Consider the following 17,091-nt stretch of genomic DNA (forward strand, 5'->3'; position numbering starts at 1 on the left):
ATGCCGACAAAAGACGGGGGCCGAATAAAAAGTCATTTTTGAAACGTGGGATACTCGCAAAAATAGTTTGGCAAACACTGACTTACATTACTTATGCATATGTGCTTTGTAGAAAGTATTCAAAAATAATGTTCGAGTAATATTGTTGATCATAAAATAGCAGATGTTAACATCACAGCTCACTCACTTGTCCACATTGAAGGGATGGGACTCTTTTCTTTCTTCTTCTGATGCTTCTCTAAGGCCAACAATAATCTATAATACTCAAAGAAGTCTTTTGCTTGATATGTGAGGGTTAGCGCTTCTTCACAAAGTTGGTCTCCACAATCAAATAGATTGAGCTCGGTCAGAAGTCTGAAGTGGAGATTGCAGTAGTGTATAAATCAGAGTGTATAAGTCCGTGTGTGTGTGTGTGTGTGTGTGTGTGTGTGTGTGTGTGTGTGTGTGTGTGTGTGTGTGTGTGTGTGTGTGTGTGTGTGTGTGTGTGTGTGTGTGTGTGTGTGTGTGTGTGTGTGTGTGTGTGTGTGTGTGTGTGTGTGTGTGTGTGTGTGTACACTGTGAGCTTGAGTGTGTGAAGTGTGTTTTTGATGGATGCGGGGCAGTTGCCACATTGACTTTTTCCCGCCTCTTTCTCGACTCTTGTCTTCCTCGTCAAACTGTGACAGGTCCTCTGAGACATCTGTCCTGCTGCAGCTTTCACTCAGAATGAATCACACAAACATCAGATAGCTGGAGTACTTTCATATCGAGTCCGGCTAAAGCACATGAAGATCTGTACCATAGGCATCGTTTCTTCAGGCCTCCAGAACGAGTGGGTGGAAACATCAAACCAGTTGGCCAGTGAAATAGTAACCCACACTAAAAGTGTGTTACTTGGATATATTTCAACCAGTTCTCTGCGTGCTGTTTCATGTTTTTAAGATAAAAATCAGCCCTATGTATTCAGAGAAACAGTTTTTTCGATTTTTTTAATAAGCCAGTGAGCCTCATCTACCAACACCTCCAGCTGGGACAGTGTCCAAAACTGTGATCTGGTAAAAGAAAGAGTTTGTGATTGCTTTCACGTAAAGGCCAGAGAAAGGTTTTGAAGCATTTGTAGAGTTTTTTTTATTGTTCATATTGATAAATTGTCCTTTAACTACAAATATCCAACATATATTTAACATTACACGCATACACATGTGAACTTGGAGCCATTGGCAGAGGCGGGGACCTTGGTGTGCAGACCCCCGGCAAGGCAGACTGGCTCTAGGGACGTGGAATGTCACCTCTCTGGCGGCGAGGTGGATCGGTACCAACTAGATATAGCTGGGCTCTTCTCCAGTGTGAGAGGAACTTCTGTGGTATTCATGGATTGGCCATAACACACACCATGTTCGAGCATCTGGCAGTTCATAAGTGTACTTGGTACCAGAACACCCTAGGCCAAAGATTGGTGATTGTAGTCGTATCACCAGATCTGCCGCTTGGTTCGGCCACTCAGGTGAAGAAAGGAAGAAGAGCTGCGCCAACTGATCACCCCCTGGTGGTGATTTGGATCAAATGGCGGGGGGAGGCTGAAAGACAGACTTGGTAAACCCAAGCGTGTAGTGAAGTGTAACTGGGACTGCTGGCTGAGGCCCCTATCCGCGAGGTCTTCAACTCCCGCCTCCATAAGAATATTTTAGCCCAGTAGTCTACGGAAACAGCAGACAGGTACCGGTTGGCCAGAAGAGCTGCAGCTGGGGCGGTTGCCAAAGAATAAACTCGGAAGGGGGAGAGGGATTTGGAGACTTTGGTCAGACATTTGGTGAAGAACTTTCGGTTGGCCTCAAAGAAGTTCAGGCAAACCGTTATCACTCGTTTTCCCACTTCCCCTCCATGGAATTGTTTGCACACTTATCGTTTTCTTCTTCGTGACCGAAATGGATTCGGAGTGAATAATGAGCATCTTTTCTTTTGATAATATTAACAAACCGACGTGTCTCTTTCCGTGGTGTGATCAAACATATTCGTATGGTAGCCTGCCGATTTGAAGTAAGATGATCAAACGGCTCAGATGTGAAAGTGCGATTAACTAGACTTGAGTTCAATAGAGAGAAGGAGAGAGAGGGAGGTGACTTTCAGTGATCAACAGAGCCAGACCGCTGCTGGAGGTGTTTTAGTGGTGAGCTTGGACCTGCTGATGAGACTGCATCGTGGGCTGTCACCAAAGGTCACCGCGGGTTAATAATGTCCCCTCGAGACGGTACATGAACTGTCCCGTAATGCCACACAAAGACACACACACACACACACGCACATACACACATTCAACTGAATACACACTTACTCAGTCATACCCACACACAGTACATAGATATGGTATATTGTTCTCTTAGTATCGGATGCATGCAATGGTCACGGAAATAGTGAAGATGGAAAATGATCAAAGCATTTAAATGATGAAGTATTTACAGCTTGTAGCACATGAATTCTTGGGGAATGTTGAACATGTCTAATTGTGCCCGTTGGTCAGGCTGAATGCAGAATTCAGTGTTTTCAGCACAACAATGTCACCACATCATCCCCAAATGTCATGCACCACCTCACTCATTATGCCTCAGCAAACCTCCTCCTCCTCTTTTTTTTTTTTCTCTCCCTGTGCCGCGTCATGGGCTGCATCCTTCTCACACGCCTCATTGCTGCTGGTGTGAGTCATAACCATAGAGCAGGAATGGCAAATACTAATTGAAACAAATTCATATGGAATTTCATTTCATTCAAATAGATATGCTTATGAAATACATAAATATGGCTTTGAAATAAATAAACAAGGCGATACATATATAAATAAATTCAGGAGACTTTTATTTCCTATTTTATATTCCTGATATGAATGTGGAATTATGAAAATAAACCCCTGAAATAAGTCCAGGTAGTCCTTTGTAAAACATCCTTTTTTTTAAATACAAAAATGAGGATCACCTGTGTTTCGTTTGTAGTGAACTAAAAAGTCAAATCTTCCCTTCTGAGGGAGCAGGTGAATCCTGGAGGGAAAGAAACCTGTGACTGTGGAAGAGATTTGCTTTCCAGCAAGACGCTGAGCCCCGGCATAAAGCCAGAGCTCCGCAGGAATCGCCTCAAAACAACACGTTGATGTCCTGGAGGGACCCAGATGTCACTCACATGGAGAGTTTGCAGCTGCATCGTCTTCTCCTGATTAACTGATTAAGCCCTTCAGAAGGGCTTAATCAGTTTTGCGGAGAACAACGGGAAAAATGACAGCGTCCAGATGTGCGAAGCTCATAGAGACCCATCCACACGGACCCATGGCTCTAATTGCTGCAAAAAGGTGCATCTAGTGAATAACTGTCTTGGGGGCGGTTGATATACTTTGTAAAGAAGCACTTTGTATGTTATATTTTTTATTAATTCAGATGACTTTGTAGTAAGCTGTTTTCACTTTGACATTAAAAGGTTCATATTTACATCACGTTTTCTACAAAGTTTCCCATCATTGTTTATCTCGATGTACCCAAATCCTGATATTAGGGTATGGTCACAGGCATGAATCTGAATTTTAATTAAAATAACATAACCCCAAATATTTTTTTAGCAACAACCCCAAATATTTTGCAACTATTCCAATCGTGAAATTAATTTAAAAAAAAATGGAAAACAGCCATTGTCAATATTCTCCTTGAATCGTTTTGGCATGTTGTGCTAATGCAATGAATGAAAAATGAATAACGTGTACATACTATTCACATAACTTGAAGTGGATTCCAAGAACACATGGGAGTACATTCTGTGCACTGTGACGCACACCAGCTCTCCCAGTACTTAACCTGTGACCGGACAGGAATGTAGATGTTGCAGCCATGAAGGGAGAGGAAATATGGATGCTAATGTTTTTAATCCCTTACTTTTAGACGTTACTCAGCTAATGGGTTGCTCTTGAATACGTGGGCTCTCTGTTTTCATCAGATTGGCCATTTTCTGTGCTGCTGATTCATTGCTCAGTCTTGTGTGTATTTGTTGACCTCAGATACTGTCGGACATGAAATCATGTTTTTTTTAAATTTGTTGTGGGAGTTAAAATGTGATCTTTGTTCTGGGTTAAGTGTCAGGTAATGGTGTTGTGCAGTGCACTGATTATCAACCACTTTTTTTTCCCACCAGCAAATTAAACAAACTTTTAAAGCATCTCATTGTACAAAAGTTTAAAAAAAGCTGCTGCTGATTTACTTTCCACAAAGTGACTTCAGTGACCTGCGTCTGCCTCTCCCCCTTGTCCAAATCCAGTTTTACGGTTTTACTGCTGCTGTCCTTACATGGTGCATACATCCATATCAATAACAATATTAAAACAGGGATGTATTTCACAAGTTGCTGTCTTTTAATGCGAGTATTTGTACACTGAGGTATTGTTACTTTTACCTCTGTAAAAGATCTCAATACTTCTTCCTAGAATGCAAATGGTGTAGCCATTTTGAGGTATTTTCTAGGAATAAACTGTTCCATACCGGCCCGTTTTTTAGATTAGGAAAATTCTCAGACTGTAAGCGGGAAACTAGGGGACCCATAAAAGGAAGGTTTGCCTGCGATCTTCTGTTCATAAAATGGACTGTAACCCCTGTTGTCTCTATCCACAGGGTGTAGGCGCTGACCCCCACATAGCCCTGGCTCATCCCCCCGAATCCAAGCTGGCCAAAGAGAAGGCAGACGAGCTGTCGTTCCAACACTTGGACTCTGACGAGATGACCATCAGGATAGGTAGAGCTGGACCTCTCTCAGGCAAGCCTCCCTTCATAGACCCACATCGACTCTTGCAAAAAATGTGCTGGATTTCAGGAAAGAAAACTGTACATTCCACATCATCAAAACAGCTGTAGCCACTGTAGTCCCTCTCAAGGCAAGGTTTTCGGCACCAGATCACACTGATGCAGATTACAAGTGCATGCAGAGGGACTGCATTGGCTACCGCTAAAATCTCACCTGGAGCTTCTCTGATGGCTTCTTTCCACTGTCCTGATTTTTTTTCCTTTTTCTTCCTCGTCTGTCCATCCGTGATACTAATTGGGTGTTTCAATCTGGATAGCTCGCCAGTGTGTTTTCTTTTACTACACTACGCCCACTCAGTCACATACGTACTGTAGTACACGTTTTGCGATGTCGAGCAACACGCTGTTTTAAAACCGGTAGGCTTCCGTTGATCCAGATTGAGTTTTCAGTCGGTAAGATTAGACACACGACTCACGTTGTGCTCTTGACACTGTGCAGCCGAGGAGCTGATGCACACATCTCACCTTCCAGCGAGTCAGAGGAAGATTATATCACGATGAGCGATTACAGGCAGGCTGCACGGGCACATCTACGTGACAGATGGGTGCAAAGTGGTGGAAAATGATGGGGCAAATAAAATCAGAAAAAAACTGTTTAACTGAAGAGGAAAGATAGAAAACGCTGGCGTTTGGCCGTGTTTTGTGTGTTAACACCTAGTGCTGCTTGTTTGTGGCAGATGAATTGTTTCCTCGCCTCCCTGGCAGGTGCAATTTTAATTACAAGGACATTATAATTCATCTGTTGTATTCAGTGTGTTCTTAAACTGTGTGCCTGCTGACCGTCTCTCAGTGAGCACATTAAATTTGAGCGCAACAGTGGCTCCATGCGAACACAGTTCCTTTGGTCCAGACCAAGTATTGTTTATGTCACCTGAAGGAGTTGCTGCTGCACCTCGCTGAATTATAAGCACTCATAAATATTCAGAATGCGTTCACAAAAGAATGCCAGTCATTATAAAGCATTTTTGAATGACTTTTTGAATTGCTGGTCTTTTCTTTTTTAAAGGATCATTGTGTATTATACTTAATACTCTTTTATAATGCATTATTATCACTGTTATAATGCATTATAATGGGATTATAAATTACTGGAAGTGGTCATTGTTTGCTTCAAGAAAAAAAAAAAGAAATCATTAAATCAATATGAAAACGCACTCAAGAACACACAACCTAATATCACTTTTTACTTTAAGCAAACAATGATATATTAGTTTTATAATCACATTATGATTCATTATAAAAATAATTATAATACTCTATAAAACATATTTTAATGTATTACAACTATGGGATTTAAAATACAATATTACCCTTGTAAAAATAAAGTCAGTAAGTGACCAGCATCGTTATCCAGAATTCTGTGTTTATAACTATAAATATACAGTGCTATAAGCAGTTTATAACGCATTAGAAGTATGTATCTAAAGCGTCAGAGAAAGTGTTTCCCAAATAGTTTTACTGTTAAAAATGTAACAATGGTGAAGTTTCTTTTTGTTACTGAGTCCAAAACAAAAAACATAATAATAATTGACCCTTTTGGGATGTTCTCGGCGTAGCGGTCGGTGTGTCCCATCAGGGCCCCTCCTGGAGAGCATGGATGGGAAAACTGTAGCAGCAGGAACCCGCATGCAAAACTACTTTACCTTTAGCAATGTTGTCCCATAATTATGTAAAGTATATTTTGGCATGTCACAGCAGGAAAACAGGAAAGCAACAGGAAAAAGGGCAAGTGGAATTAACAGCATTAACGATGGCTCCGTTCCAATAAAGTGTTCTGAAAGCCACGCTAGTGAGCCGGCATACACAACAGCAGGGCTCTTAAACCTGCACACCTAAAGGGAATGTCGCCATCATTAATAAATACACCTGGGCATTTCCTGCTGACATGCAGAACTGCCTGTTGTGTAAAAGTTAATTCATGCAGACACAAGTGACAGTTTGATAGCAACCTGAGCATTGCTAATGAATCAAAATAGCTGGAAGCCGGTTGATTTCTCTGCGAGACTGTGTTCGTCAACCCTCTTCTTCATTTCCGTTATTGTCACAGTGACCTGACAGTCATCCGGAGATTTTCTGGAATGAGGATTATGACATTTTTCCTTTTTAAATCTCAAGGGGAGTTTGGCAGACCGCTGATGTAAGCACTGTTGTCAGGTAGAGCCGCTCAACGTTAGATCTGAGCGAAAGCACGGTGAGAAGTCTTGAGTTGCCTTGATGCTATTTTCAGGGTTAGCAGCTGGAGGTGCTCAGCGGAAAGACAAGACAGGAAGGGAGACAGGAAGCCATGAAAACGTGTTCAAATTGAAAGAGTCTGCCCTCAGACAGAAAAAGGGAATGAGAAGCAATAATCGCGAGCAGACAGAATCGCATTGTTCGGATACGCTACGATTACAATATTGACAAAAACCTTCGGAGAATGCTGTCGTTTCAGTGTTGTCACGCATGCATTGGCCTTGAATCCCAGCTGCCCTCTGTGTTTACAGTGATGTGAGACATTTCCTGCAGCGCTGACATTCCACAGATTGAATATATATTTCACACTAGCTTCTACGGATCAGTTACAAATTCATTGCATCCCCGTGGCTTGCCCGAGGGCGTACCAAGTGAGCCGGCCAACACAGCAAACAGAAAAGAACTCACACAAATATATATATATATATATATATAAATATATATATATATATACTGTATACAATGGGGATCACATTGCCTTTCTGAGTCACGGCATGTTTGTGCAATTCAAACAGCACTTTGCAAGCAGGGAGTCATATTTCCTAGTGTTTGTGTAGCTCAGTCTGTTATGCAGTTTTACACGTCTGTAAAATGTATATAGAAAAAGGCTGAAGTGCCATGTTGTGAAGGACTTCTGCAATTCATACCTCCAGTAGAACAAATTGGGGCTTAGCCAGGTTCTCGCTTGGCACATATACAGTTGAAAGCGGGACATTGTCAGTCATTCTCAAAACAATGGGTCCTTGATTTTCAACAGAGGTAGAGACTAAACCTCTATTCTAGAAGTGGACCTATCAAACAATCGCATGCGTATATACAGTATACTGTATATCTCATCTGTAGCCAGCTGAAGCTAACAGCGAGTTGGTTGAAAACACCGTCTCCAGCTGACTTTTTTTTTTTCTGTAAATGGTTCCTGCATATGCACTTGACCTGCTACACTAGTTAGCTCACATACCTGGACAAGTGAGAGATTATATGAATGCCGCAGGTATTTTTTCGAAAAAGCATGTTTCACTCTTCAAAGGGATGACTTTCAGGATAACCGATGTGTTGGGAAAATTATACCTTGGACAGCAAGTTTGGCTGGGGTTGCGTTGTCTACCTTTTTCCATATCGGAGCAGCTGTTAGCCTATACACTCTGATATAGTAGCATCCAGGACCAGCTTCCACACAGTGGGGAGATACTAATCACACAGCGATTGTGCTATCATGAACAGGGCTTTCTAGTAACTTAACCTTTAACCCCTAAAGTGAACATACTCTAGTATGAAATGCCCCTGGCCTTGGACGTGACACCACGTTAATACTCCTGTAAGATGTAAGCTAGTTTGCCGGATACGCTAATATCAGCAGCTAACATTAAAGCATTGTTCAATCTGGTGGCATTTCTGGTTTTGGAATGGAACGGTGTAGATGTTCACGGTCTGTGTTAGGGGGTTGAGTTTGTTTCTTAGCAGAGGAAATGGGTAAGAGATGACGAAATGCAATACACACGGCCCAGTATTGCCAGATGGGGAATGTTATCCCTCCCCACAGGCTTAAAATTATTATCGTATTTTAAGGGAAATTCTTGTACGCAAGTCAAAACCATGAGAACATATCGCCGTAAATGTGTAATTTTACAAAACACGTATTTCAATGACTTTTTGACATGCGTGCAAATCTACCTACATGTCTTTTTTTTTTTTAAAGCAAGCTGAGGTAGCTATGATGCGTAGAGGAGTTATGTGTCCACAGGCCTGACAATGTTTTAAGCCTACTATCCTGCCATTTAAAGATTGAGTTATAAGACAGGAGAGAAAGAGCAACAGCCGTGCTAACGAGTTGGATTCATCGACATCAAAGCGTTACACCCAGCCTGATTGGCTGGAAAGAGATCACGTGAGACTAGATCCATATTAAGCATATTATCCAGAAATTAATAAAAATGAGACTTCAAATGAGACCTCCAAACATCAGATTGACTTTGCCAGATGTCGATCTTCGTCAGGCTTCTCTCACACACTTCAATTCCCTACACCTCAGTTGCATAAGAACCCATCTTGAAAGCAATCAGACTAATATTTGTATTGACCACTTACATGAACTCACACTAATTACTCTCAATCTTTCAATGTCTTCATGTTTCTGCCTTTTAAGATGATTGGTGGTTGCTTGCTCTTTTCAATACCTGATTCATGTTGGGGTCATTTCCTCCTGTCCTTTTCAAATACCCTGTTGGTTTCAAAGGCTTCTCTGTAAAGCAGCAGTCACTGCTTTTTCAGCCATCACAGAAGATTAACGAGCCAAAAGTTCCATCCTTTTAGACCTCCCGATGTGTGGTATATGAATGTGGATGGTATGTATTGCCTTCTTTTCCCTTAATTTGATCTACTCAGCAGGATGTTCGTCGTTAAAACTAGAATAAAATTGCATTCTCACTGCTAAGACAGACATCTGATTTTCTGTTCTTAGAAAAGAGCTCTTAGAAAATTAAAAAAAAGGTCATCTTTTATTGACAGGTGAGTGTTGGAGCAAGCAGAAGTGTTAAAATGTAGATGGTTAAAGGGGCTCAACGCACAATGGGGAGCATTTCTATAGCCCGCCGGCTGAACAGGCCGCTCACAGCTCATGGTGCTCACAGCGTTGGCAAACAATGGCAACAGTGCTGACAGAGATAACCAGAGGGTTGGCGCTACGCTTCCGTGACGACTATATCTTTACATATTAAATCGTTGTTTGCAGCTATATTGTGCCTTTGAATGTTTAATAGAGAAGCTTTTATATATATATATATATATATAAAATACATACACATGTTTTTAAATATATAAAAGATAAATTAATAAATAATAAATATATTTAAATATGTATATATGTACTGTATACATACATATATATATATATATACAGTGGGTACGGAAAGTATTCAGACCCCTTTAAATTTTTCACTCTTTGTTTCATTGCAGCCATTTGCTAAAATCAAAAAACTTCATTTTATTTCTCATTAATCAGCACCCCATCTTGACAGAAAAAACAGAAATGTAGAAATTTTTGCAAATTTATTATATTATATTATATATAAATTATTCTGACCAGATGAAGCGGAAAGTGCTCCCGTACACTGAAAAGACTTAAAAGGAACGATTTCCCGCTAAATTTTTAAATCCGTGTATAAGCTATACAACGAATGAACTGTGGCCAAATGTCATAAGGGATGCACCAATCTACCAGTTTATCTCACCAGAGAACATTGTGGACATCCCGTGTGGGCTTGAATGCATTTCCTTCCTCAGAAAATATTTGCAGAGCCGATTTTTGGAAGAATTTGAATTCGAATTTGTTTGCATCCATTTTTTGAAGGACTGGCAGTCTCCTTTGCCTTTGTCGGCACTTTTTTTTTCGCAAGTTATAGCAACTGTCAATCGGTATATTTACTGTGTATCACACAACCTACGTGCGTTCGTGCACTCGTCTCTTTTCTGAGACGACATAAAAAAAACGAGTGTTTTACTGTGTACTGCTCCACTCATTCGATTGAAAGTGTCAAATCTGATCACATCAGAACCACAGCGTGAACCTTGTTGTACTACAATCTTACAGTTGACAAAAAAGCAGCTCACCACACAGTCACACCAGAGACAGGAGTACTTCTCGTAACCTGAAGCACATTTGTGACGACAGCACATAATGACCCCAGTGAGGCCAAAAGCTTAACTTCTCCACCGTAAGATTGTTTCTGACAGTTAAAGGTACAAATCTGCTGCAATTGTTTTTTAAACTTAAGATGCAGCGGCATTTTTCCAGCAGGCAGTAGTTCCAGTGATGTGTCAATGCGTTACAATGCTTGCCAGTAAAGATGTAATATTTAATGTATAATCACAACTTTAACGGCATCCACATTTGGCCATTTTAAATTAGAAAAAATATTTGTATTTGAACAGATTTTTGAATTCTTCTAATTTTTTCGAAGAGAATATGAAGTGTAGCAGACTATAATAATACTGCTGCTCTTGTGCATATTCTTCCAATATACAATTGTGTTTTTATGTATTTGCTAAAACAGCGTTACGCTTTCAGCGAGCCCTATTACTGTTGGCTCATCACGCCGTCTGTACTCTCAACATTTAATATTTGGGAGGACACGTTGCACTGTTAAGAGAGTGGAAGCTAGCAAGCTAGGCTAACTAGCGTTCACTCGGAAAGTGGATGCTAGCTAGCGTAGCTTGCTAACGTTGGCACTGATTCCCGCTAGAAGTTACTTCTAATTCAAGGTATTTGGGCACCTTAGTGTTCTTCTTTTTGCATTATAAAGGAGGAAGGTCTGGCTAGCATTACCTGCCACCCTTTTATGAATCCAGTTGTTGTGACGCCATGACCAGACAGTCAAAACTCACAGCAACGGGTAGTCCTAAAACCTCCTACAAATACCTTGTCATTCGAATCAAGACAGAGCAACAGCACGGTTACCACTTTTTGATCATTTCAATTCTGATACAAAATCAAAAGAAATATATATACTCTCTGAACTCTTATTTGGCATTTTGGTTGTTTAATTAAGGAACATAATTGTGCTTTTGAAGGTAAAACATGGTACCACATAATGTCCGTACAGACTACAGCTACGAAAGGTACAATTCTCCTCTTGAGTGTTGTTCACAAAAGAACTCTGAATTTGTTCAGCTTGTCTACAACAACTATATCTTTGCCAGAAGCACTCTCTAATCACTGATTTCCTCTCGGTGCATTTCACTCTAGTTCATTGCTTTTTGATGAGGGAGATTATCGCTGCGTCATCTTCTCTTCAACCTCAGAGGACAGAGGGAGGAAGGTTTGATGGAGAAGTGGATGTTCCATGTAGGGTGAAGACGTAACACTCAAAACTCTCTGTGATTGGGAATTTGTGTTCCACCAAATGTGCATCTGTCTTCCTGTATTATTTATGTCTCTTATTCTCTCACCCTTCCAGTTTTTTTTGTTTTTTATACTCCTGTCTCACTCCGGCTGCCACACAGATTTAAAGAGAGACGGAGAAGCTCGCTCTTGTTTTTGTACTTTTACTTCTATTCCTTTTTGGAGTGTGTCAATCTTGAGAAGTTTGGAGAGGATGGAAACCGCGGCAGTTTAATTAGTTGCGGAACTCTTTGTGAAATCTCTCCATGTCTCTACAGTTCCCCGACTCAGCAGGTTTCTTGGCAGCCACTGAATCAGCAGGTCGTCCAACATAGAATTTCGTTCTCGCTGAGAAGCTAATTAATCCAATCTCCACTCTTTCTTTTTTTTATTTTACTCTCCTCACACGTTTCCTCATATAGCTGCACAAACCAAATGGCCTTTCCCCGACGGTGAGAGTTTCGTCAATCTCAGATTACATAATTAGTATCTTTGAGAAAACCCGAGGCATTTTCAGCAATGACGATTGTTTGGGCAGCCTCGCTGATGGAAAGCAATCAACAAAAACAGAAAGATGATATCACAAATCAATTTTCCATCAGCCAGGCTTCAATCGATTAGATAGTGTATTTAATTAAACGGTAAATGGAATACAGAGTAATAGGTATCCATAACATGTACACAGTGATATCTATCTGTCATCAAACGATGTTTTCATATTTTTATTATCGCTGTATTCTTATCAGATGTTTGATAAACATCACCTTGATATTGCTTGCAGGATCTTTTTCTCATATGTGGCATTCAGTTAATGCTAATTACAGGAAACAAGCAGTTGGTTGACATTTACGGAGCCTCATATTGGTTATTTTGTACAGCTAATTAATGTTATTACAAGTTGCATGAAGTATTGATAAAGACAACGATTTTTTTTTTTAAAGTGAGGTGAATTAATTACAGAGGCACTGTACATATTTTACACGTTAACTACTGTGAGGAAGTTGGCATGATATCTTCCGCTGATCTGGAGGAGCTTTGTCAAGCCTGGAGAAATAGCCCAATATGTTGCCATCAAGGTTTTCTTGGGCCAGGCTTTAAACATATAACAGAAAGACAGCATTGCGAAGTGGTCGGTGAAAGGTTGGAAAATACATTTGCATATTGCTGATTGCATTGTAATTGCAGAACCCTGTGTTGGAGCTTGACTCACCAGGGGAAAGTGAGGTTACCCATCCGTCTGCTGCTTTGATTTAGCATTCTATTTAACAGCCACCACAGAGACGCTGGTATTGTTATCACATTGTGAGTCTGTGTTAGAGTCATCGTGGCAAAACGTGGTCCTGGAGACAACTACTGTCTGTCTGCGGACAGGTTTTGTCACCACCATATCATCACAAAACTTTACAGGTTGTGCAGTTCACATACAAATAAAGGACTGAGTTTGGAGATGGGTGCGGCCCGAGCAGGGGCGCCGGAAGTAGGAGGGTATAGGGGCCATTTCCCATCCCCACTTTACATCCATGGCTGGATTTGGCTTCGTGATTGGTCTGATCTCATCGCAAGATGGTCTCTAGATTGAATTTGTCTCTTGCAAACCCCCAACTCCCAGTATAATACCATAAAGCAGTAAATGTTGGGGGAAAATCCTCCCACAGACATTTAAAACAAAATAAATTGTAATTTCGTTGGACAAATGTACAAGTTACCTCAGTGTCTTTCCTGAGGATCAAGGGCATCTTTTTAGACTTCCCACCGTACACTGAGAAAATAACCCGAAAACATGTGTTTGGTACAGCTAACATCTCAATATGCAATAAACTCAAACCTTTTATTCAGTGGTAGGCTGTTTAAAAGACATTTTTTCTCAACTCAGGCCTAGGGATCAATGGCATGATTGTGACTGCTGCTTAGATTCCCCTGCGAGGAATGGTGTGCCCCAGAGGCTGTATTTAAATGATCCAGATCAGGATTCTTATGAAGCAGCATATTCCTAGGTATTGGCAAAGAGCAAGATGGATCTTTATTCCTAAGGACAGAGATTATGTTTATATAGGACAGTTTAAGCCTCAATCTGTCTTCTCAATGTAGAGGGTAAGATTCTTCAATTCCCTCGTGAGAGGGAAAAGATTAGAGTTGGTGGCAGAGGAGCGTGGCTGGAAACCAAAGGAGCCCCGAATGGAAGTTGTCTTCAGGGGTTTTGTTGGAAAATCAGTTTTGTCCTCGTTAACTGGGTATAAGAGAGTGAAAAACAAGCAGACGCTGCAGACAGTTCCAAGTGAATAGCGGTGGGTTAGAAGGCATGAGAGTGACTGGGGAAAAGATAGGAAAGAGCAGAACTTGCTTTCCTAATGGCCGTGTGTCTAAGTGTCCTTGAGCGAAACACTGAACCTCAAGTTGTATGAAGGTATATTTGTGTCTTTATTACGCAAACAAAAACAAATGTTTTAAAAGCAAATTTCTCGCACTGCAATCAAAAATCAAGTTTGTAAGTGAAAATATATAAACTGAGAATAATTTATTTGTTAGTTTTGCTTATGAAACTAGAATTTTTGGTTAAAAAAATTAAATCTTTGGTTAAAAAAATTAAATCTTTGGTTAAAAACAAAACAATCTTTGGTTGAAAAAAAAATATCTTTGGTTGAAAAAAAAGCTTTGGTTGAAAAAACGAAAAGCTGAGTTGGGGGTAGTGGGCGGGGCATACGCTGCTGAATGTACCAGGAGTTTCTATTGGTCGGTTTGACTTGTCTCTCGGTATCTGCATCATCTAAACAGTGGGGGCTACATGTCAACACAGCAGCCCTCCATGTCGTTCTTAAAAAGAGACTCCACGACACTAACAACATGAGAACAAAGTGAAGTGCTGCTATATTTAAAATAATTTTGACAAAACAGAGCAGTCAACTTACCTCCATGTCACCGTAACCTCCCGTCTGTGTTTAGATGATTAATTGATATTGATGGCGGAGAGGTACCCGAGGAGACATGAAAGTAAGAGTGTGTGTCATTTTGAAGCCTTTCCGGATCAATCGTCTCTGGTGCAACTTGTTGTAGCCAAGCCCTCAGGACGAGCGCCAGGCTGTGAAGCCAATTTTACATCGTGGCCAAATCGTGGAATTAGGATTTACATGTCATCAGGTGATGCCATGGGGCCTAAAAATACTTTTTTCCCCACAGACTTATATTGAGAAAGAGACGTCTGTAAAACAGTTGTACATTTTTGTAAATCAACTTCCTAGTACGAACACTTGAATAGCCCTTATTTAAATCATAAAGTGCTTATAGTTGTAAAATGCATGAAATGCTGAGGTCTTTGCCTCCCTCTGTTCATGTTAATGAGGACCATTAGCTGGGAGGCGGGGTCAAAGGATACTCTCATGCGCTTGCTCTATGGGTCCATGGATGTGAAGGATTCTGGTAATTGTATGCTGGGAAGTGGAACTTCTTTTGCTTCATGTGCCACCGGGCACCATGGGAATGAAAACGCTCTGCCTCCAACACTGTATCCAGTTCTCTTTGTACATCCAGCGTTGTAGCACATTGTCTCCGTCTATCTCTCGCTGCTTACATTATTAGTTGTTTTTTTTATCGTTGCAGGTGCGTATGGCCTCATCAATATGGCACAGTTCATTTTGTGTGTGTATGTGAAGGCATGTTCTCTCTCTTATCTCGTGGGACATAAATCTGTTTACACATTACAGTGTGGGGACTTTCCTTGCTTATGGGGACAAAATGCACGTCCTCATAGCGTACATCATTACATTTTAATGTGAAGACTTGGTTAAAGGTCGGGGTGAGGTTTTGGGTAAGTCTCCAGGAAGTGACCGCAAGTCAATGTAATGTCCCCAAAGTCATGAAAACACGTGTGTGTGTGTGTGTGTGTGTGTGTGTGTGTGTGTGTGTGTGTGTGTGTCACACACGCTGCTGGTCTGCCACTCCACTCCTCTCTGCTCCACTTCAGTTGGAAATCAGTGGGTGTTACTGGCATTAACAAGAAGAAGCACAGCAACTTATATGTTTTGGATATTAAGTCATTTTTAGCCTCTATAAGCGTACTGTTTTTGGTTTTAAGGTTATCTCTCCACTCGTTAGCATGCAGCAGTGTTCAGTAAAGACAGACTCATAAACCCACTTTGTGCTATCTGCCCTGTTAGTAAGCAGCTGGTGAAGAAAATGTAACGTGTTGCCGCTAAGGACAGTAAAATGGAGACCAAAACAGAGCTAAAAGGAAAGTTTCTCATCCAGAAACCCAGCTCCACAGGGATGATAATGCTGATTTCTGTCTGCTGGATGCGTAAACAGACCATGTCACATCACAACTTTATGAAGGGATAATATGTCAGGGCTGTGTATCTGTCAGCTTCTTTCGGAGTTCTTTTTTTTTTGCCCCTTAAAGTGTTGCATCTCGTTCTCCCACTGCGGCTGCTGTGTGCATCTCAAGACAAGAAAGAAAGTGTAAAATGACATGTCATAGTTTCATAATACATTTTCTTGTGTCCTGTCTTATGTATATTTCTTTACCTCTGCAGTTGCTACAACAACAGAAGCAGGACGACAAAACTGACGCATTACTTTTTTTTCATGGCGATGCAGCATTGTTATTATGGCGGCATTCTACCTTAATTTACCTTCTTGAAGGTTGCCCTTTCTCGGCTTTCGTGTGACTTTTTTTAATGACATGAATGCTACTGAAAGAGGCCACCGGTTAATGAATACAATGCGGTGGTGTTTATACTCGCATTCAAGGCTGTAGCTCTTGGTGGGTAATTTCAATTGACTTTGCTGCGGAAAGGATATTGTTAATGCAACTGAAACTTCAGAGTGCGTACGTAACCAAAAAGAACTGTAAAGAATCAAAAAGACAACGAGGGTTACTCAGATATGCCCATAGACTGTTGGTCTGTAAACCAACCTCCACAATGACGAGGAGGGATTGTAATTATCTGTTAACTCATATTCATGGCTTCAGCTCTCTGTTCATCATGTCGGCAAACAGCCCTCACATTCTTCAATGTTTAATCTTACGAAAGTTAACAGCCAAGTCACAAAAGTCAACACTGCTCCCAAAAGGAAATGTTTCAAAGTTTGCATTTCCAGGTTCATCCGAATTAAGTACACCTTGTATCTCAGAGTAGTCGAGTTCATCTGCTCCCTTGATTCTGATGCTTTTTTATGCATTTA

The 17,091-nt window shown here is 40.9% G+C and overlaps 1 protein-coding gene across 1 annotated transcript in view; it reads left to right on the forward strand.

Annotated features, from left to right (window-relative positions):
- The window catches only part of slc39a11 (solute carrier family 39, member 11), a 103,141-nt gene that overhangs the window by 64,571 nt on the left and 21,479 nt on the right, over positions 1-17,091 (forward strand). Inside the window, exon 5 of the mRNA XM_076093196.1 lies at positions 4,617-4,737. Within this exon, the coding sequence (XP_075949311.1) occupies positions 4,617-4,737 (121 nt within the window). The remainder of the gene's footprint in view (positions 1-4,616; positions 4,738-17,091) is intronic.

This window comes from Anarhichas minor, unplaced genomic scaffold, assembly GCF_050575085.1.
Source record: "Anarhichas minor isolate MPS153535 unplaced genomic scaffold, ASM5057508v1 ptg000017l, whole genome shotgun sequence".
Classification (NCBI taxonomy): domain Eukaryota; kingdom Metazoa; phylum Chordata; class Actinopteri; order Perciformes; family Anarhichadidae; genus Anarhichas; species Anarhichas minor.